Below are 23,801 nucleotides of genomic sequence, written 5' to 3' on the forward strand. Positions count from 1 at the left end.
ACCGTATCATCTCAATGGAAGCGGACGTAAATTAACCTTGATATTATGTCAAGTATTATATTATCAAGGGAGTGGGGGTGGCTCAGTGAGTAACGTCTGTCATATACTCATGTGGCGTGGATTCGGTCTCCCGCATGTACGTGACACAAAAAATATGGTCGCATGTCAAACCTCGCGGTTTTTTTCGGGTCCTCGGCTGCGGTTTCCCTCCACAGCCCCATCTCTATCTTTCTATCTAAATATAATCTAAACGTATACTGGGTTTCCTCTACCAACCCCCCCCCCCTCTCTCTCTCTCTCTCTAAATATAATCTAAACGTATACTGGGTTTCCTCTACCAACCCCCCCCCCCTCTCTCTCTCTCTCTCTAAATATAATCTAAACGTGACACCAACTCTATCAATATCCGTTGTCATTTAATATAACATACTTTCATAATATTATAGTCGTGCACCGCTAGATATAGTGTCAATATGATCTAGCGTGATAGTGATAGCCTCTATTACCTACTCTAACAATATCAGTTGCAGTTGACGTACACCGTTATCGTCTGGGTGACAAAGGCTAATGTCGAAGGTCATTATATCAAAACGAAAATAAAAATAGAATTTCTAAGAAACTGTAGCAAGTCCATACATATTCAGTCAACCAACAACTCACAAACAGTGCGAGACAATGATTGGCGTGGTTTTCTATGTAATTTAGACGTTTTGGATAGAATTTCCGAGAAACTGTAGCAAATTTACGCTTGTACAGTCTACAGTCCGAGGAAGATAAAATGTGTGGGACGATGGTATTATAGACGTACACCGCTAAATATAGTGTCAATATGACATGGCGTGCTAGTGGTAGATTCTGTTACCCACTCTAACAATATCAGTTATAGTTGATATACACAGTGATAGTCTGGGTGACAAAGGCTAATGTCGAAGGTCATTATATCAAAACGAAAATAAAAATAGAATTTCCGACTTGTCTGCGATATCACCTCGGTGGAAGCGGACGTAAAACACAACTAACAAGTAGTAGTAGAATTTCCGAGAAACTGCAGCAAGTTTACGCATGTTCAGTCTACAGCATAAGGAAGACAAACTGTGCAAGACGATGAAAGATGTGGATTTCTATGTGATTTAGACGTTTTGGTGGAATTTAATACTTTTGATTTTTAGTTCATCTGTCTCGATATCAAATATTATATTGTTTGATTTTGTATTTTCGTCCAGTTTGAACTCGTATTGTCTACAACTATGTGCCTTAGACCTTTTGGCTAGCATTTCTAAGAAACGGTAGCCAATTTATGCATTTATAAGAAACTATAGCAAGTTTATGCAGGTTCAGTGTACAGTCCAAGGAAGATAAACTGCTCGAGAAGATGTCAGGCGAGGTTAGACGATTTGGCTAAATTTAGCAGTTTTGATTTCTAGGATATCGTATATATTATATTTAGCCTAATTGTTTGTTGTTGTTTTGTCCAGTTTATACAACCAGTGCAAACAGTTATTTAAAATGGCAGAGAAGGAAGTGTGTAGTATTTGTTTGAACGAATTTCAACAACGCGTGGTACTCGATTGTGCACACCCCTTTTGTTTTATCTGTTTAGAAGATTATGTGAACAAAACCTCCACTAAAGATCAGTTCCAATGCCCATTATGCCGTAGCTGTATAAATCTTAGTGACGGAGGTCTAGATAGATTTAAACCTAAACCAATTAATATTCCTCAATGTGATGTATGTACTGAAGATACATGTCAATATTTCTGTCGAGACTGTGATCAATATTTATGTAAATCATGTAAAACCGTGCATAATAAGATGAAAATTTGTAAAGACCACGTTGTGTCTCGATATGATGAAACACAGATATATCAAGCGCCTACTTCACACGAAACAATAAAGGAAAAAGCTTTGGCTTCGTCTATCACAAATCCTAAAGATTCCTGTCTGCGCCATGAAGAAAAGACTGTAAAATTCTACTGTAAAGATTGTACCTTAGCCGTTTGTTGGAGATGTTTCGTGGCTGATCATAATGGACACAATTTTTTAGATTTACAGGAGGATGAAGTCAGACAAAGTATCAGACACGATTTAAAATCAATGAATGATGAATTAGAAAAACAAATCACTAATTTTCAGAAACATTATGATAATCTAAATAGCAGGTTAATTGAAGTCAAAACCTGCACGAAAACTGAATGTGACAAAATAGATGCACAGGTTGAGAAAATCTGCTCAGAATTTCACAAAATCGGAGAAAATATTAAAAAGAAAATGCAGAAAGCTAGTGAAGAGGAAGAATCCAAATTCAGGAAATTGATGGAGGACATTAAAAGACTAACAGAAGATTTAAAAGCAAGTGTTAAATATTCAGTGAATGTTTTAGAAGATTCATCCGTTGTTCAAGTTTTACAAAGAATACCTAAAGTTAGACAGGAAAAAGATGAAAGTTGTTGTAGAAAATTGGATATACCTGATGTAAGATATTCAACATTTCAAGTAGCAGAGATAGATAAAACTTTGTTAACTAATCAACTTGGTAAAATTGTAAGTTGTCATCAGAATATGATTGGTAAAGTTGTAAGTTGTCATCAGAATATGTTTGAAGATGTTTTTAATGTGGATACTGTGGGAGATGATGATGTGTATGGTAAACAACATGTAGTTTCAGGTTTTACATGGAGTATCTATGTGTGTAAACTAGGATCATCATCATTACGTGTTGGATTAAACCTGAAAGACGTAGAAGATAAAAGTATTACGTCATGTAAAGTTGACGTCACATGTAAAGTTATAAATAAAACAGATGATAGACAATCTGTAGTTAAACAATGTAATAGGACTGTTAGACCTGGTGGTCTGGCATACTGGTATACTGATCTTATTGACTGGGAGAGATTCAGTAATCCTGGCAGTGGATTTATTGATGATCATAGAAACTTTACAATTCAAGTAACAATTAATGACATAACTGACATTAAAAGATGTTAATAATTAGACTACTGTTATGGCTGAATGATTGTTAAATAATGTTTTGTTTACGGTGTAAGGGAGATAACATTATTTCTATCCGAAATGGAATAAATTATGGTCAATCGCTGGAAGAAGTAGTTGATAGTTTTTTTCAGATGGAACTTTAATACATGTATAATATCATTCCATATTATAATAAAAAATGATTCCAGATGGAGCTAAAATACATGTATATAATATCTTTCCATATTAGAATAATAATTGTAAACTCTTTGTATTGTTGTTTTATTATGAAGCACTGGTAGTAACCAACAGGTCAAGGGAAACAAAACAAGTTACTGAACACAGGCATTCCAACCCATTCTTGTTCGACACCGGCTTTGACTGAGAAAGTTGAACAATTTCCAGCCTGTTTTCCACTTTGTTAGGAAAAACGTGTAGTTACCATTTTTAAAACAGTTCTTGATCTTGAAGTCTGTTAACTTACATTAATGCAATAAGAAAAAAACCTGTGCGCCGTTAATATAGAGGTAGCAGTTTACTGTTAAAGGTACACCAGTGGGAGGAAACCGGTGGACCCAGGGAAAACCCAAGAGGTTGGACAGGCGATCCTACTCATTGTCGTGAACAAGCGGGGAATCGAAACCACGCCACTTCACTCAATGATAGACCTTATGATGCAACGCGCACGCATTAACCATTAGGCAACCCAACCACCTCTCAATAGAAGATAGGATAGAGGGTTACAAATCTGATCACAAATTTGTATTAATACCTGCTTTAAATTAATAGCTGACTTAATTGGGTAGAAACGCCATTGTACGGACTAAATTCTCCCCTGTGCATTGCATTGTGAATCGTTATGTAAAAAAGTGAAGCAAAGTCTCTATATATTGGTGAGATTACAAGATTGTACCAAGGGTTAAGTAATTATCAGGAATTGTTCTTCTTATATTAAATATTCTTCGAAATGTCGCCTAAATATGGTATCTATTAACCATAAGCATGGTTAATACTGGTTTAGTCTATCCAATTAGTAAAACAAGCCTAAATATGGTAGCTGTTTACCTTAAGCATGGGTAATAGCATGTTAGTCTATCCAATTAGTAGATATCACTAACAGATTATTGCTCTGTCTTACTAGCTATCCTTGTATAACCCACCATACAAGTTGTACTGATGTCGTCATGTCACGTTATATAACACAGCTAGCAATATATATCTGATATGAATTGAAGAAACTATACAGCTGCTATATAAGACTCTGACACATAAAAAAAACACGTTAAAAAGCCAAAATTAGTATAGAGCCCCCCCCCCCCTCAAATACACCCGCTTATAATTCTAAACTAGTTTATGATAACACATCCACTCGAGTTGGTGAAGTTGAAGGTAGACAAGTGAAATGATATGAAATAAGGTTTAACGTCCTACTGTTCTGCACCGACTGGGCTAATGAAGACGGGAATATACGACAAACAGTGTGTTATAAGTGAAATTTTGCCCGGATAGCGGAGCTGACTCTTATTTCGAATTCCAATTGTTAAGGTTTTTTTAAGGTCCCCGCCAATGTGTCTACGGGTCCCCGTATAGTCGTCCTATCCGAACGCCTACACACGTTGCCCCGTGCCCGTACCACTGACAAGGAGGAAATATGCCGGAAAAAAAACGATGAACTTTCTCGGCCAACGATATGAGACCTCCAGGTTAGCGAGCCGACGTCCTACCCACTGAGCAACCGTGGCTTCCTTTTGAAACTTGACAAAGTGAAATGAAATGAAATTTAACGTCCTATCAACACCGACTGGGCTAATGAATGCGGACATACGCCATACAGTGTGCTATGAGGAGTCTACTCTTATTTCGAATTCCGACTGTCATGGGTTCTTTTACGTGTCCGACAACATTTAACGTCTTACTAATCACCACCGACTGCAATGAGGGGCCTTCTTTTATTTCGAATTCCAGTTGCCATGGATTCTTTTACGTGCCCGACAACGTGAAGACTGCAAAATGTCCCTCATAGTACACTGTATGGCGCATGCCCGTCTTTATCAGCCCAGTCGGAGAAGAAAAGTAGGACGTTAAACCCCATTTCATTTCTTTTCTAAATATTGAGCTGGAGATTTTGATCGCGACTTTTTTGGAGTTTTTCCACCGGTAATTCGAGACTATACTATACGCTCAGTCAACCAGTCCCCTCTTACTTTATGACTCATTGGAAAATTAAACGAAACGCGACATTTTGCATAGGTTTATGAGCCGGATGAGTGGGAGGGGCAGAAATGATGATCCCGAAAAAAAAATCCTTTGGTTTTGCAACCGAAATCCCATGCTATGTCCACCCGAATTCCAATCAACCAATCAATCAGACGTCGGCATTGACCCGATGCCTGAAATTTCACACCCCGGGAAACAAGGCTCATGCCATGTAAAATGTGGCGCATAAAGCAGAGTGACAACTCTACTATTGCGCTAAACACTGTTTATTACACTGATTTAAAATGTGTAAATGTTAAGAGTGGTACTCGAGCTTTATCTCCGATAGGAATGTTTCTTAAGAGCTGAAAATGTCATATAGATTAAATTGTCGTACATCTCTGGACACTGTATCGGCACATAGTGTACAGGAGCATGGGAATATACACTCTGTCTCTGTCTCCCCCTCTCTCACCCTCTCTCTCTCTCTCGCTAACAAACAGACAGTGCTAGATTGACCTGTGGGCTTGACAGGATGAAACCTAGGAGGGTCTCAAGATATGAGGGTCATCGGGCCAAGATATGGGTGAGTGGAGGGTGGTGTGGGGGCTCATCGGGCCATGATTGGGGGGGGGGGGTCATCGGGCCAAGATGAGGTATGGGAGGAGGGGGGGGGGGGGCATCAACTAAACATTCGTCAATATCTTCAATAGTGTTTAATAGTCACTTTGATCTTCCTGTTGTCGTGAGGATGGGGAGGGGCTTCAACTAAATCTGGCAATGCCAACAGAAAGACAGACAGAGCTAACATGTAATGTGTCTGATTTAATTAAAAAATTTAGTTGCCAGTTTGTTTTTGGTATAATCGTTCGGATGGGACGAAAAAACGAATCTTATGTACAAATTGGCATGATCTTTAAAGATCGCTAGATAGTAAGAATTCGATATTAGAATAGGCAGTAGCGCCGCTCTTCGGGCTAAATTTCCCTTATAGCACAGTGCATGACGTATGATCGTTTTCATTTTCACAGTCGAAGCAGTAGGGCGTTAAACTCCATGTCATTTATCATATCGTAAAATACGTTCTAAAAGAAACCCACAAACAGTTGTAATAATACATATCATTCATTTTAAACATATAAATTGAAATAAAATGACGTTTAACGTATTAAACCTGATTGACGTAGAAGAAATCCAACTGCCAAGGGATCTTTTACGTGTAGGCCAATGTATACGCGGGTTGTTTTAAGGCCCTCGGTCCTGTATCACTTTCAAGGGGAAACCAGGCGACCTCTAGGCTAGCGAGCCAGTGTCTTACCCACTTGACCACCATGGTTCCCTCTCCTATTTATAAGCCAGTACGAACACTATAAAGATATTCAGAGGTTGGTTGACCGAATGCTTAACGCGTGCGCGTTTAATAGATGGCCTGCCATTGATCAAGTAGAGTCGTCTAGCCAAGATCGTGGGTTTTCACCGGATCCTCCATTTTCCTACTATTGCTAAAGACCCCTTCGCTCAAGCGAATTATTGAAATAAAATCAAACCATTTATGTTAGTCCCGAAATGACCTAGTTTGAGTCGAGTGGACGTTAGACCTCATTTCAAAGATTCAAAGAGCCATAGAAACACACTTTCCAGTGATGTATGACACAATAACTGGAACCTCGTATTAAGACCGGTAATTTGACATTTGTTGGACATTCTCCCAAATGGTTAGTGCGCACTGTAATTGAATAAACTGGCGTGGTTTCGATATCCCGGTTGTAGGAGTAGGGTCGCCTGTCTTACCTTGTGGATTTTCTCTGGGCCTCCGGTTTCCTCCCAATGCAAAAGACCCGTACACACCAGAGAATTATTGAAATAATATTGAACCACTGTCCCGAAATGACCTAATTTGTGTCGATTGGACGTCAAACCTCATTTCTCCCTCTCTCTCTCTCCCCCACCGCCCCCCTCTCTCTCTCTCTCTCGTTAACTAACAGAGAGTGCTAGATTTACCTATAGGCTTGGCATGCTGAAACATAGGAGGGCCTCAAGATATGGGGGTCATCGGGCCAAGATAGTGGTGAGGGGAGGGGGGGGGCTCATCGGACCAAGATAGGGGTGGGGTCATCGGGCCATGGTGTATAATATTTTGACTGTAGTCTTAAACATTCGTCATCATCGTCAATAGTGTTTAACAGATACTTTGATCTTCCTGTTGTCGTGAGGGTGGGTGGGGAGGGGGCTTCATCTAAATCCGGCAATCCCAACAGCAAGGCAGACAGAGCAAACATGTAATGTGTCTGATTTAATTCAAAAATTTAGTTGCCAGTTTGTTTTTGTTTTTGTGTTTTTTAAACTAGAAACGGAAGTTTCGTATGAAAACCTGGGAGCCACAGTGGCTAAGTGAGTAAGATGCTGGCTCACATGAACACATTGGCGTGCACGTAAAAGAACCTTGGCAGTTGGAATTCGATATTAGAGTAGGCCGTAGCACCAAATGGCGTATGCCCAGTTGTAGCAGAACAGTAAAATAAAAGTGAGAAAAGTGATTGGATGAATGATATGTCTCTTTGTTTAAGAAATAACCTTTGGGTATGAAAGTTGATTTTATCACACTAAAATACATTTGACGTATTTAGGTATGAAAGTTGCCATACTTAAATATATTTGTCATATTTAGAATACACATTGAACAAGCTCAATCCTAAAAATATATCTAAAAATAAATAATTCCCATACCCTATTCCTCTCTCTCTCTCTCTCTCTCTCTCTCTCTCTCTGTTGAATGCAGTCTGAATCTAATCAATTAAGTGGAATCTAATCATTAGTCAATATTGCAAGGGAGTTAAATCTTTGTTAATTTTTAGAATATAATAATTTATGTGTATATTATTCTTAAATCAGTCTGAATTTAATCAATCAAGTGGAAGTTCAGTTTACTTTTATTACAAATATTATTCGGGACACTTTATTACCTCGAAACTTTTAGATCTTTCGAACTTCGAGGTCGGGTATTCCCGAACTTAGTTTAAAATTACTTTTTAAAAGTATGTTGATATACTGTCTGAAGAGCTTGGAATCCATTTCTCAACTCTGAATGTAATATAGACAAAACATTCAAAAGCTTTTGCGTAATCTTAATAATTTTTTCAAAACAATTCATTTCACTCTGAATCTCTTCATATTTTACACTTTTGCCGAAGAGCATCTAATTCTTCTATCGTTGAACCTATTAAAGTCAAAATCTCCATACCTGAGAAATCTTTTTGGTTTCTAATTTATTTAGAATCTCATATTATTTCTCACTTGTTAGCACGCGCGCGCTGTATCACACGGTCTGTCATTGAGTCAACTGGTGGGGTTTCGATTCCCGGGTTGTACGTGACAAGGGGTAGGGTCGCCTGTCCAACCTCGTGGGTTTTCTCCGGGTCCTCCGGTTTCCTCTCACAGCTAAAGACCCCGTTATGGAAATTATGGAAATAAAATTCAACCATATGTTAGTCCCAAAATGACCTAGTTTGTGTCGAGTGGACGTTAAATCCCATCTCTCTCTCTCTCTCTCTCTCACTTTGATAACTATTCAATGATTATTCCCTCGAACACCTCTTCCGAAGAACTTGTAATTAAATATTATATTGTTAAATATAATATAATAAGATCAAAACCTTCAAACATCCCTATTAGATTTCTTTAAGTTACAAAATTTATTGATGAGAATGCTTGAATATTCCAGAACATCCCTAAATATTCCTTCTAACACCTTCCCCGAAGAGCTTCGAAATGAAATGAAATGCTCCGAACTCGACTAATGAAGACGGGCATACGCCATACAGTGTGCTATGGGGGAAATTTATCCCGGATAGCGGCACTACGGCCTACTTTCATATAGAATTCCAACTGTCAAGGGATCTTTTACGTGCACGCCAATGTGTACACGGGACCTCGTTTTTTCGTCCCATCCGAATGACTAGACAGCTGTGCTTGTCAGGCCCTCTGTCCTGCATTACTGACAAGGGGAAACCACGCCGGAAAATCTGGATGAATATTCTCGGCCAATGCAGGGATCGAAAACCGACTTCCAGGATAGCGAGCCAGCGTCTTACCCACCTAGCCACCGTGATCCCCTCCGAAGAGCTTCGAAGTCTTTCATCTATTTCAATCTAATATAGAACAAATCTACTTTGTTTAAGAAATAACTTTAGATATGAAATAAGCCTAAAGGGTAATTGTCATACTTAGAAATCACAATAAAAAAACTCAATCCTAAATATAACATCTAAAGTTACTAAATTAAATACCCTTAAAGTTGATATAACTGACAACTTAAATCCTTTATTAAATATCTCTATAGAATAGCAGACGAATTGCCGTCTGCAAGCATTCGACCCATCTTTTAACCCCTAACATAAACACCCAATGTTTGTCAGTGATACAAGCCCCTACTATCCAGCTCTTTCTAAACTATACAAATCATATTAGTCTTGCTCATCCAGTCATCTCAAAAATTACCATGGAAATTGGTTATTGTAAACCTTTTCACAAGATATTCTCAGCCAACTCTAAATTATAAACAATTTTCTTGCTTACATTATCTTTATTTGCTATTGAAGTCACCAAATATTTTAAAATTTGAAGCATATTTTCAGATAGACACTATGTACTCAACAGCCAAAAACCTTTACACTCCAAAATCCCACTGCCAACCTGTTTAATTAGAAAATATCTGCAAATTATTTATTTAATGTAATTCTTTTTCTCTATATAATCTTCATTTAGACGTAAAGTCATCAAATATTGCAATAATTGAAACACTGAAATTTATAATTAGTATTTAAAACCAGATTTTCTTATTGACACTAAATGTACTTAAAATCTGTATCGCTCTATTGTATATAGGTGTGCAAGATACAGGCACTGATTTTATTTGTATATATTATATTTTACTTTTTAATCTTTTATACATACTCAACTCTTATCCTATACATATTATAAATAATCAAAAATACCTGTTTTTATTATTGTATATTACTGTATTTTACTTTGCCTGTGTGTCTTATATAGTAACAGTGAATAAGTAAAAAATAAATTAAAGGTGTGGAAATTATAAAATACTATAAATATTATAATGTATAATTATATTCTGTGAATAAATATATTACAAGCTAGAATAAATATATTACAAGCTAAAATAAATATTAATAAATCATGTATTATATACCTGACTGATATCTACTACTAATCAATCAAATTATATGTTATGATACCTCGTTTAGTCATAAAATACTATATTACTCGTCTTATGATAGCAGGTGTTTTAATGTTGATTCATTTCACTTGAATAGAAGTTCATTATACCCATTATAAATAATTACATCACTAGTACATTATAGCTTAGATTAACATTTGTTACAATTCTGATTCATTCCACATGGGAGCCACGTTGGATCAGTGAGTAAGACATTAACTCGCTAACCTGGAGGCCCCGTGTTTAACCAATGCGTTGATCGAGAAAGTCCGCCCACATCAGTGGTGTAAGACGGAGGGCCTAGCAATGGACACCGTAAAGTCTTATGGATGGGACGAAAAACCGAGGTGAGGTTCCGCGAACACAGTGGCGTGTACGTAAAAGAACCCTTGACAGTTGGAATTGGAAATAAGAGTAGGCCGTAGAGTCACTGTCCGTGCAAAATTTCCCTCATAGCACACTGCATGGCGTATGTCAGGTATATAATACATGATTTATTAATATTTATTTTAGCTTGTAATATATTTAGTATACTAATGAGAACAATTTTGCCCGGACAGCGGCGTTCATCGAATGTATTTTTCGTGCACGCCGATATATGAATTGAAAAGTAGTGTTTAACCAATGCGTTGATCGAGAAAGTCCGCCCACATCAGTGGTGTAAGACGGAGGGCCTAGCAATGGACACCGTAAAGTCTTATGGATGAGACGAAAAACCGAGGTGAGGTTCCGCGAACACAGTGCCGTGTACGTAAAAGAACCCTTGACAGTTGGAATTGGAAATAAGAGTAGGCCGTAGAGTCACTGTCCGTGCAAAATGTCCCTCATAGCACACTGTATGGCGTATGTCTGTCTTCATTAGCCCAATCGGATCAGAACAGTAGGACGTTAAAATCCATTTCATTTCATTCCACTTGAAATATCCTGATTATAGAAGTTGACAATTCCCATCATAGCTTGTAATACAGTAAACTTTGATGTTGGTTATCCCCCACTATAAACCAATGATATGCTTGGTTTAGTACTAATTGGTTATCTATTGAAATGAAATGAAATGAAATGGAGTTTATCGTCCTACTGTTCTGCTCCTAACCTGGGCTGATGAAGACGGGCATACGCCATACAGTGTGCTATGAGGGAAATTTTGCCCGGACAGCGGCACTACGGCCTACTCTTATATCGAATTCCAACTGCCAAGGGATCTTTTACGTGCACGCCAATGTGTACACGGGACCTCGGTTTTTCGTCCCATTCGAATGACTAGACAGCTTTCCTTGTCAGCCACTCCGTCCTGCATCACTGACAAGGTAGAACCACTCCGGAAAATCTGGATGAACTTTCTCGGCCAATGCAGGGATCGAACACCCGACCTCCAGGCTAGCGTGGTTATCTATTATAGTTCATATAATATTAATAGTACATCATACTATGATATGCTTGGTTTAGTATTAATTGGTTATCTATTATAGTTCATATAACATTAATAGTACATTATACTATGACATGCTTGGTTTAGTATTAATTGGCCATCTATTATAGTTAATATAATATTAATAGTACATCATACTATGATATGCTGGGTTTAGTATTAATTGGCCATCTATTATAGTTCATATAATATTAATAGTATATCAAACTATGATATGCTTGGTTTAGTATTAATTGGCCATCTATTATAGTTCATATAATATTAATAATATAGGATGTAGGTAATAGTAAACATGTACAGTAATTATTGACTTTAATAAAGTTCAAATATCAATAATACATAGAGGATATTTGTCGTTTTAGAGTGAATAACATATTTTATTTCATCGAGAAGCAAGAAAACTTATATTTTCACGAATGCGTAGCATGAGTGAAAATATAAACGTTTTCTTGCTTAGAGATGAAATAAAATATGTTATTCACGACAAAACGACAAATGTTCTATTTATTTTATGATTTTACAATCATTTTAGGTAAAAACAACATGGACTACTGCTAGCCAGTCGAATAACACTTTTATTTCACTGATAAAACGCGGTATTCCACTACTGATCATAAAATAAATGATTATAGTCAATCGTTAAATGTAACGGTTCATTAGTATAATTAGAGAGAGAGAGAGAGAGAGAGAGACTGACTAACATATTGTTTAATTTTATGTAAATGATTCATCTAGTCTACTGCATCCAGATTTTTAAAGCGCGTTAACAATATGTCATTTTGGGATTAACATATCGTGCAATTCATATTCATTTGACAATCGGCCTAAAAATGTTGATTAACTTAAAATCGACCGTTTTATAATGCTGCCATTTTGGATTTCGAAATTTACATATAGCTTTAAATTAATGGTCTGACTATTTATTTGATTCGTTCATACCAGTGATGTGTTAAGATAGATATAGAATATGTTAATACAGCCGCCGTAATGCTAGGCTCTACTCGATAAGTCTCGATCCTTCGTCTCGTATGATCTTAATACGAATTTTAATACGAATTCTAGATATCATGTTAGGTATCACTGAAACGCACGTTCATTTCTATTTTCAAATATTTAAATAATTTTCTGGCACATTTATATTTACATACTTTGAAAAAATGAAATGAAATGGTGTTTAAGGTCCTACTGTTCCAGTCCGACCGGGATAATGAAGACGGGCATACAGTGTGCTAAAAGGGAATGTTTGCCTGGGCTGCGACACTATGGCCTACTCTTATATCGAATTCCAACTGCAAAAGGATCTTTTACGTACACGACAATGTGTACACCCGAATGATTAGACAGTTTTCCTTGTCAGGCCCTGGTCCTGCAACCACTGACAAGGCGAAAGCACGAAGGAAAATCCCGACATACTTTCTCGGCCAGTACAGGGATCGAACACGCGACATACAGGATAGCGAGCCAGCGTCTCGCCCACTTAGCTACCCTGGCTCCTTACTTTGAAAAAAAAATCTAATCTGTATCTTTTAACAACGGACGTGACAATGAATAGGGTCCGTCGGATACACCACTGGCAAATAAGAATGTACGTTTCCAACGTCTTCCAAAGTCCTACTCAATGAGCCAACGTGGCTCCAGAACAGTGTATAGTCGATCGGATAGGTCTAAAAAACGAGGACATTGTGCACGTAAAAGAATCCACCACTATTGGAATTGGTTAAGAGCAGATGGTATCGCCGCCTGTCTGACAAAGCTGCCCCCCCCCCCCCCCGCCATAGCACACATCGATGGTCTTGGGTGGCCGAATTGTTAGCGCGTGTGCGTTGTATCATAAGGTCAACTAGTGTAGTTTCGATTCCCCGGCTGTTCGTGACAAGGAATAAGATCGCCTGTCCAACCTCGTTGATTTTCTACGGTTTCCTCCCACTGCTAAAGAGCCCTACGCGCAAGCGAATTATTGAAATAAGAATGAACCATGTTAGTCCCGATTAACTTGGTTTGTGTCGAGTGGTCGTTAAACCACATCTCTCTCTCTCTCTCTCCCTCCATCTCTCTCTCTCATATTACAAACATTGTTCATTACATGTAAACACGTCAAGTAAAGACAGTCATGTAAAATGAATGCCGTACCAATTATTTATATATACTATTCAAAAAAAGTAGGGGATATTTGATTTTTAAGTGTTATTAAAGTCACCTAATGAAACTGACGAAGAAACAAATGACAAAATGAAATGAAGTTCACATTCATCGATTTATTCCAAATGATCGTTAGACTAAGTAAGGCACAGACTGACCATTATAAGGGTAAAATGATACCCGGGGTCAAACAGCAAAGTTACCACAGCATCACAACCAAGTCAGTAACGGGTAAATCCTCCTCTGTTTGCCAAACAAGCATTGATCCGACGTGGCATACTCCTAATGAGCAATCTAAGGTCATTTTGGTCCAGATTGTCCCATTCCTGTTGCAACGCAGCAGCAAGTTCTTGGACATTGGCAGGACGTTGTTGACGTTGACGTAACCTCTGTCCAAGCATGTCCCAGACATGCTCGATGGGGGAGAGGTCGGGACTCAGTGCTGGCCAAGGTAATGTGGTGATGTTCTGTTGTTGGAGGTAACCTGTAACAATCCTGGCCCTGTGACATCTTGCGTTGTCATCCTGGAAGATAAAACGGCGGCCATGACGTCGTGCGAACGGCACAACATGGACTGCCAAGATGTTGTCCCGGTAGTACTGGCCTGTAACACGCCCTGCAACAACATGTAAAGCCGTTCTTCCAGCAACAGTGATGCCTCCCCACACCATAACAGAACCACCCCCAAATCGATCATGTCTGATGACGTTAACGTCTTGGAAGCACTCGTTTCGACGACGCCACACCCTCCTTCGTCTGTCCAAAAAATCAACAGTGAACCTTGACTCATCTGAAAACATCACATTGCTCCAGCGTCGATTATCCCAGTGTTGACGATCCCTACACCAACGACGTCTTGCCTGAATGTGATGATCTCTCAAACAAGGGATCACGCGAGGACGTCGGGCGCGAAGGTGACCCCTATGCAGTCGATTCCGAATCGTCTGGCCACTCACTCTCACACCAGTGTCTGTTTGAAGACGAGCGCTGATCTGATTTGCTGTGATGACACGATTTCTCAAGGTCAAGGTACGGATAAATCGATCCTGGGCTTGAGTTGTCGTCCTTGGTCGACCTGAGCGTGGTCTGCCCTGTACAGATTGTGTATCACGGTATCTGGACCATAGCCTGCTTATGACAGACTGAGAAACATTCATCGTCCGCGCCACAACCGCCTGTGTTGTGCCGATCTGTAGCATGCCAAGGGCACGTAACCTTTCATTTTGGGTAAGCCGACGCATATCAAAATTTGTTTTCTGGTCACTAAAACAATTAAACTGATGTTTCCACCCTGGAATTCAATGCCACAATGACTGTAACATTCAAAGTCAGAGTCGTGCAAATCTTGGGTTGGACCCCCATGATGATCCCAAGCATCACCTGCATTCCATGCGGTAGCTATTGGTGCGTTTGGACGTCACATGTAACTGGAAATGTTTCTTCTGTTAGGTTCTATAGTGACTTTTTTCGTAGTCATTTGCATATTTTAGTATTATGCCCCCAAAATCAAATATCCCCTACTTTTTTTGAATAGTATACAACACGAACAAAGTGAGTAAAATAGTAAAGACTTCCCTATTACAACCACTATATCAATCATTACAGTCACGAATATTCAGTTGTGCGACATCATCGCACTAGGTGTAAGCGGACGTTAACGACACACACACACACACACACACACAACAGTAGAATCCGGTGTTAAGCAGCAGTTTATAGTGAAAAACTGTTTTCGTGTCCAAATCGTTTAGAACATTATTACAGAGAGATTTAAAGTATTAAAATTCTTCAAGGTGTATGGATAAGTTGAGTGGGAGAACGACGGTAGCTACTCAGTAGTATCTGTGAAAGATATCGGCGAGTCTACGAAGGTGGATAGGCCTACACCTTACAGAACAGGAGATAAAGCTAAGGTTAGAGGTCACAAGAAGATTTACAGCCGTAAGCTAGCTACAGTACCTGGTGGGTCTAATTGTTAAAGTAGCTAAGTCGGTTTATAGACATAACGGCGCTAAACCATAACGGCCAAAATAAGTCAATATCATCCAAAGTCTTCAACTTTCAAAACACAAATTATTTGTTAATTTAAATCAACATTGATGTTGTGATCTTACCGGGAAAAGATGGGCTTCTGATATCCAAAATAAACATTTTAACATTGGTACACGAATCATGTACCATAATGCGTTTCATGCCCATTTTTAACAAAGGACTCGACGAACGAGGCTAGACATATTCCACAAGTCATATCAAACGGCGACCCATATTCTTATCTGGAGAGCATGCGCCATAAATACTATGTAGACTGGAATAACCAGACACTAGAGATTGCCATTCAATTGAGACTTCCCCGAACATAACTGATTTGAAATTAGAGTCTCGGTTATTCATTTTTGCATTTAATTAGTTTTCAAAAATTGTATCTCAAACCGCTAAATATCGCAGGCTAGCGATGATATCGAGAGTTGATTATGGTCTGGACAAGTTAATTAATGTCTAATTAATAATTTATATAACATTTCAGGCCTAAAGAAAGACATGCAATAATCCGATTTAGCTCTTGTATAATGTCTGTTTAAGCCACGTTGATATATACCCAGATTCGTTATTTGACACATAATTAAGAAAACAAAATCATAATACAAACGCTGGATAATCTCCCTGACTGGATTCAGTCGGATTTCAAACGGGTTTGTCATTAAATTGTCGCGACAACAAAATGGCCGCAGGCGTACTTCATAGCGAGTAACATAGATCGATGGAATTTCTATATTGTATATATCTTTGTAAATACTGGGCAAAATTGAACCAACTTATAACTGATATTACAATTAGATATTTGTCTTCCGCCAGCGAGCCACGGTGGCTGAGTGGGTAAGACGTTGGCTCGCTGACCTGGTGGTCCCGTGTTCAATCTCTGCGTTGACAGAGAAAGTACCCCAATGTAGTTCCTCCTTGTCAGTGGTGCAGGACTGCAGACCTGACAAGGGACAACGTATACTGGCTCGGGTGGGACGAAAAACCGAGGTCCCGTGTATGTGGCGTATACGTTAACGATCCCATGATAGTAAGCCGTAGCGCCACTGTCCGGTCTAAATGTCCCTCATAGCACACTGGTAAATGAATCTGGATTATCTATTTTAGGTAGCGTAACATAATTAAACCTGTTGCTTAAAGAAACGGGAGTAGCACCTGAATTAAATGGAGGTATGGTCTTAATCATCTAAATTTAACATAAATTTCACATTTAATTTGAAATCATTGAAGTAACTTTCTACAGAAAATACAATTGATGATCTATGTTCCTCTGATTTTTAAGCATTCCGGCTGATAATGAAGTGTGCACCTTTCCGCGATGAGATTTCAGTTGAATCGGACGAATCGGAAGAGGAATCTAAACGAGAGGAGTCTGCTTGTAGTAAGTATTTAAAAATGGAAATCATCGAAATTATATTTTGTACAGACCATTTATAAACCGGGGCCACAGGGGCTCGGTGATTAAGTCGCTGACTCATTAACCAGCAGGTCCGGGTTCGATCCCGGTGTTGGGTGAGAAATTTCCATGTAGGATTTATAAGTGGTGTAGCATGGATAGTGTGACAAAGAAGACTCGCTCCCGGTGTTGGTCGAGAACGTTCATCGAGATTTTCCGGTGGGGTTTCCCCTTGTCATTGCAGGACGTAAAAGATCCCATGGCAGTTTGAATTCGATATAAAAATAGACCGTAGCGCCGCTGTCCGGGCAAAATTGCTTATAGCATATTGCATGACGTATGCCCGTTTTCATTAGCCCAGTCAGAGCAGAACATTTTATTTGGTTAATCGCGGTGGCGAACAAATTGGTTATTAGTATTGAAAAGTTCATGAATAAATGTATACGTCAATGTTTGATGGGTCGTCCAAACCCAAATAATATGACACATGGTGGGGCTTATAAACATTAAGATGGGATTGTTTCCATGGACGACTTTGATGTAAAAGGACCCAGACACGTACTTTTAAATCTGATAAAACACAGATCCTATTCGTTCCGTTTTTTTATAGTTCAAAATTTCGTTTTACTTGTCTTCACAGCACTAGAATCTGGAAGAGTTGTTATATAACAGGCGTTCTGTCTGATGTGAGGAATTAGTCAATGAACCGGCCTGTTACGGTGACTTCTTGGCGCGCCGTGCATGGAACTGTTGTTAAACCACTAGAAACGTCAACGCTGGTTGATTAATCAATGCCTGACGTCATAGGGTGAAAAGACGCTCGTATGACTCCTGAAACGAACTCGCACTACAGTCAGATCTTCGTGTGGTAGAGGCCGTCAAAAGTACAAAAAACGAAACGAAATATAGATCTGTATTTTAATCGGATCGGGGTGAGATGTTTGTAATCTATAAACGTAATGTCTAACACATTCGAACCATGTATGTTTTTTGATTAAATATTGGACCGCTTTGAGAGGATCACGGTGGCTAAGTGGGTAAGGCGCTGGCTCGCTAGCCTGGAGGTCGGGTGTTCGATCACTGCATTGGCCGAGAAAGTTCATCCAGATTTTCCGGCGTGGTTCTCCCTTGTCAGTGATGCAGGACGGAGGGGCTGACAAGGACAGCTGTCTAGTTGTTCGGATGGGACGGAAAACCGAGGTCCCGTGTACACATTGGCGTGCACGTAAAAGATCCCTTGACAGTTGGAATTCGATATAAGAGTAGGCCGTAGTGCCGCTGTCCGGGCAAAATTTCCCTCATAGCACACTGTATGGCGTATGCCCGTCTTCATTAGCCCAGTTCGGAGCAAAACAGAAGGACGTTAAACCCCATTTCATTTCATTTCATTTTTGAACAGCTTTGAGATAGCAATAATGTAGAATAAATGTTCGCATTGTTTTAAAAACAGTACATTTGTTAAACTAAACATACATTATGACGTCACATTAATAATGATGTCATAGGCCTGAAATGTTATATATTATATATAAACTATTGATTAGACATTATTAACAAATCAAGACCATAATCGACTCTCGATGGCATCGGATACTCGAGATTTTAACTTGATTAAAACGGTTCGCCATTTAACAATTTAATTTAAAAATGGGAAAGCGAGGCTAAGTCCCGATTATATCAGTGCCCTGGTTATCACTGTGCATACATCTTGTCAAAACCATAGGCGTACGGGGAAATTTTTGACTGGGGGGGGGGGCGGTGGTGGTTGGTGCCCCCAAAATGTAGTTAGGTTCTTAGTATGTTACATAATAATAATAATATCTCTTTTGCGATGAATAAGTTCTTAATTTCTAAATCATCAATAAAAGAGAACTAAATTTTATTAACTTGTAATATACACAACTAAAAACAGTTGTTTATGTAACTGTAACTCGTGGCTTACTGTACTCCAAACAATAGAGGGTATGAGTCTTCAGATTTCTATTTAATTGCCTAACTATAGACACTCTGAATTTAAATTCGATGTTAAATTGGACACATTCAAGAACACACTATTTTTTATACAACTTTTACAAAGTACAATTGTGTGCCCAAATTTTCCCAGCATTTGGTGCCCAAAATGGGGGGGGGGGGCGCCCCCCCCCCCCCCCAGGTCGTACGCCTATGAACAAACAATGATAACTTGGCTGAGAATGAAGTAAATCAAGGGGTTTCCACATTTTGCTCCATCTGTCTAAGATACAAGAATTAACATTGTCAATGGGGAAATCTTTAGTGGTCTGTGACCAAATAAATAAAACTGTGCTAACAAAATGAAACTAGATTTGCCATGGCTAGATCTTATTCTTAAGGTCAACTCAATTCTCGTGGATGTCGCTGAGATGTAATAAGTAGAGCGTGTGATTGTTGGTTAGGGTTAGATTAAGTATTAGGGCTAGGTCCAGGGTAAGGGTTAGGGTTGAGATTAACCCTTTGTGCCTATCTTCCTATAAATTTTTCTCGAAACGAAATATAATTTTATATACTTAATGTTGCAGTGTTTTCGGCAATATGTCCTTCCGGCACATTTAACCAAATGTGAATATTTTTGGGCATGGTAGGCCAACATTAGATAACTACAATGACTTAATATTGAAAATAACTGAAAAATAGATAAATTTCGTTTCGTGTGAAATTCTGTGTTTCAAATTTGAATTTGCTAGAGTTCAAAAGGTCAATTTCTGTTTATCGGTTTGCAGTAGAGTTTTTGGAAATTTCGTTAATAAAAAATCAACAGTAAAAAAATATTTTGAGAAAAAAAAATAAATATGATATGTAAGTTTAACGTGTTACTAGTGCAGGTAACTGAAAATTACGAATTTTGCCGTCAACTGAAAGAAGCAAAGCAGTTGTCAACATTTGGCTGCGTCGAGTTGTTTTGTTTAGATTTTGAGCGGATACTAAATCACCGGAATTCACTTTGCAAATATCAAAATTTGACCCCAAGGCCTACCTCTGTACATATATTTTGCATTAATATTAATAATAAATAACTTAAAAACACCGATGATCACCGGAATTTACTTTTAAAAACATATAAACACCGGAATTCACTTTCAAAATATCAGAATTCGCCCGCAATCCCTTCCCTGTTTACATATATTTTGCATAATTAATATTAATAATGAATTTCCTTAAATACACCAAAAATGACTACTACATACGCCTTTTAGATTTAATTTGGCTCTTTGTAAATTTCACATAATTGTTCATTTCGGGACTAACACTTGGTTCAATTATATTTCAATAATTCACATGCGCGTATGGATTTTTTGGAGAGGGGGCAGAGGAATCGGCTTACACTACATGAAGATCAGACCAGTTGTACTGGGAAGTCATGTCAGGTGTCATACAAACGGCTTTTGACCCTATGAAAGACATTGATTAATCAATCAGCTTTAACCTTTCTAGGGGTTTACCCACAGTTCCGTGAAGATCACGCCAAGAACTCGCCGTAACAGACCGTTTCATTAGCTAATTTCTCACATCAACTAGAACGCCTGTTACATAACAACTCTTCCAGTGTAGTAAAGAAAAGAAAACAAAATTTTGTACTATTAAAAAACATGAAACGAAATATGATTTATAAAGAGCCGTTAATACCTTCAATGTGCCTAAATATTTCATGTAGCATATAGTCGATCATGACTCGTACTGGCTTTATATAACTTTTGGGAAATATTCCCCCTTATTCTTAGTTTGTTTTTTAAACGCCTACATTGAAATGTGGTCATATATTCAATTGTGTCACCCCGTCCGTCCGCCCATTCGTCGGTCCGGCGTCCACAATTGCTTATGGACGCTCTAGAGGCCAAAGTAAATATCCGATTGACATTAAATTTATACACATTGTTTAAGGTCATGAGACAAAGAAGCCGAATAATTTTCAGCAATTTCTGATTATTACTGCCAGAGTTATGGCCCTTGATCACTTCAAAATATCTTGTGGATGCTCTAGAAGCTAAAGATGATATCCGATTGACTTTAAATTTATACAGTGATTGAGGTCATGAGACGATGAATCCTATTGATTTTCAACGATTTCTGATAATTACTGCCGAAGTTATGACCCTTGATCACTTTGAAAAATCTTGTGACTGTCTAGAGGCTAAAGTTATCATCGGATTGGCTTCAGTTTAAAGTCTTGAGATGAACAAGTACATGTATATTGATTTTCAATGAATTTTGATAACTTGAACAGCTAAATCCATGGTATTAAATGTTTTGTATACTAAATGTTAGCATGGGGCAGAACTTTATACAAACCAAACAAATTCTAATGATTTTCTGATAATCGGATATTAGTGTATTATAATTGTTTCATTACTAAAAAAAGTAAAAATATGCGACAACTCTAGTTGACTGCCCGGACGATTTAGATGCTGTGGGCGTGTGTTTCGTTGCCTGGCAACCTATCTTTTTCATATTGAGTGAAGTCTGTTGTCTGTATCACTACAGTCCAGGGACTGTACAGGGGAGTTGGATGGCCGAACAGTTAACGTGTGCGTGTTGTATCATAAGGTCTGTCATTGAGTCAAGTGGTGTGGTTTTGAGTCCCCAGTTGTACGTGACAAGGAGTAGGGTCGCCCGCCAACCATCAGTGGTTTTCTCCGAGTCCTCTGATTTCCTCCCACTGCTAAAGACCCCTACGTGCAAGCGAATTATTGAAATATAATGGAACCATATGTTAGTCCCCAAATGACCTAGTGAGTGGACGTTAAACCCTCTCTCTCTCTCTCTCTCTCTCTCTCTCTTTCTCCCACCTCCTGAATCCATTCAATTGGTCTGATATGTACATTTGTTGTAAATTGTGATTTCTGTGTCTTGTGTGTGGTGCAGTAGCAGATATTGGACAAGGCCAGTCGATTTACACTGGCCCAGAAAGTTCACATGGATTTTCCGCAGGGGTTCCCCCTAGTCAGTGGTGCAGAATGGGGACGGGGAGCCTATAAAAACAACACTTGTCAGTCTGATTCCAAATCTTTTACGTGCACGCCAATTTGTACACGGGACCTCGGTTTTTCGTCCCATCCGAACGACTAGACAGCTGTCCTTGTCAGCACCCCCCCCCACCGTCCTGCACCACTGACAAGGGGAAACCACGCCGGAAAATCTTTATGAACTTTCTCGGCCAATGCAGGGGTGGTGAAGTTGAAGGTAGACAAGTGAAATGATATGAAATAAGGTTTAACGTCCTACTGTTCTGCACCGACTGGGCTAATGAAGACGGGAATATACGACAAACAGTGTGTTATAAGTGAAATTTTGCCCGTACAGCAGAACTGACTCTTATTTCGAATTCCTATTGTCATGGAATCTTTTAAATGCCCGACAACGTGAACACAGGGCCTAGGTTTTTTCTTCCCATCCGAACGACTAGACAGCTGTCCTTGTCAGGTAACCTGTTATGGACCACTGACAAGGGGGTGGGGGGCACATCGGACACTTTATGAAAATGCACTAAAATTCCAACCGAGAAGCCGTGTGTTGATCTAAAGGCTATAACAGTCCGTTCAGGAGGACAATACTACACACAATTACAACCAATAAGACAAACCTGTTGACAAGACAAAAACACACAGACATTGCAAGATATAAACAGCAAAATGAATACAAGACGTAATAGAAATAATACAACCCAAACCCCCCGCGACATTTGGGAGAGTAATCTCTCCACTAAACGCCCGCTTCCACGGTGAGGATATGAAAATATTTTTGTCCGTCCCGTTGGTATTAACTTTGATCTGTCTTGACCGAACCACAAAAATGATTGGAATGTATATTTAACGCTTCGTCAACACAACACAATACTTACGGAATTTTTCTGTTGTCAACGTTGTTATACTAATGAGAAGAATTTTGCCCGGACAGTGGCGTTTCATCGAATTTCTTTTACGTACACGCCTCACACGTGCTACCCCTGACAAGTGAAAATCGGGCTTTGAAAAATCATAATGTCCTTCTCGAGATTCGAACTCAATTCCCTGACCCATTGACTACCACGTCCATCAATATTTTATTATCAGAAAACTTAGACAATGTCTACCATATTATCTCAATGGAAGCGGACGTAAATGAACCTAGATATTATGTCAAGTATTATATTATCAAGAGAGCCGTAGTAACTAGGAGATCGAGGCTTTGATCAATGACTATGACACTCGTTCACCAGTAGATCGAGGCTTTGATCAGTGACTATGACACTCGTTCACCAGGAGATCAAGGATTTGATCAATGACTATGACACTCGTTCACCAGTAGATCGAGGCTTTGATCAGTGACTATGACACTCGTTCACCAGGAGATCGAGGCTTTGATCAGTGACTATGACACTCGTTCACCAGGAGATCGAGGCTTTGATC

At 38.9% G+C, this 23,801-nt stretch overlaps 1 protein-coding gene across 1 annotated transcript; it reads left to right on the forward strand.

The window, feature by feature from the left end:
* Window positions 1–621: 621 nt before the first annotated feature.
* LOC130012218 (E3 ubiquitin-protein ligase TRIM71-like) lies at window positions 622–3,208 on the forward strand. Its single transcript, XM_056099627.1, has one exon. It carries the CDS (start codon window positions 1,507–1,509, stop codon window positions 2,983–2,985), a length of 1,479 nt encoding a protein of 492 aa, XP_055955602.1. The 5' UTR covers window positions 622–1,506; the 3' UTR covers window positions 2,986–3,208.
* Window positions 3,209–23,801: the final 20,593 nt, after the last annotated feature.

The sequence above is a fragment of the Patella vulgata genome, chromosome 3 (assembly GCF_932274485.2).
Source record: "Patella vulgata chromosome 3, xgPatVulg1.2, whole genome shotgun sequence".
Taxonomy (NCBI): domain Eukaryota; kingdom Metazoa; phylum Mollusca; class Gastropoda; family Patellidae; genus Patella; species Patella vulgata.

Excerpts from the sequence above, each read along its gene's own strand:
- LOC130012218 (XM_056099627.1), top strand. The coding sequence starts at position 1,507 with ATGGCAGAGAAGGAAGTGTGTAGTATTTGTTTGAACGAATTTCAACAA.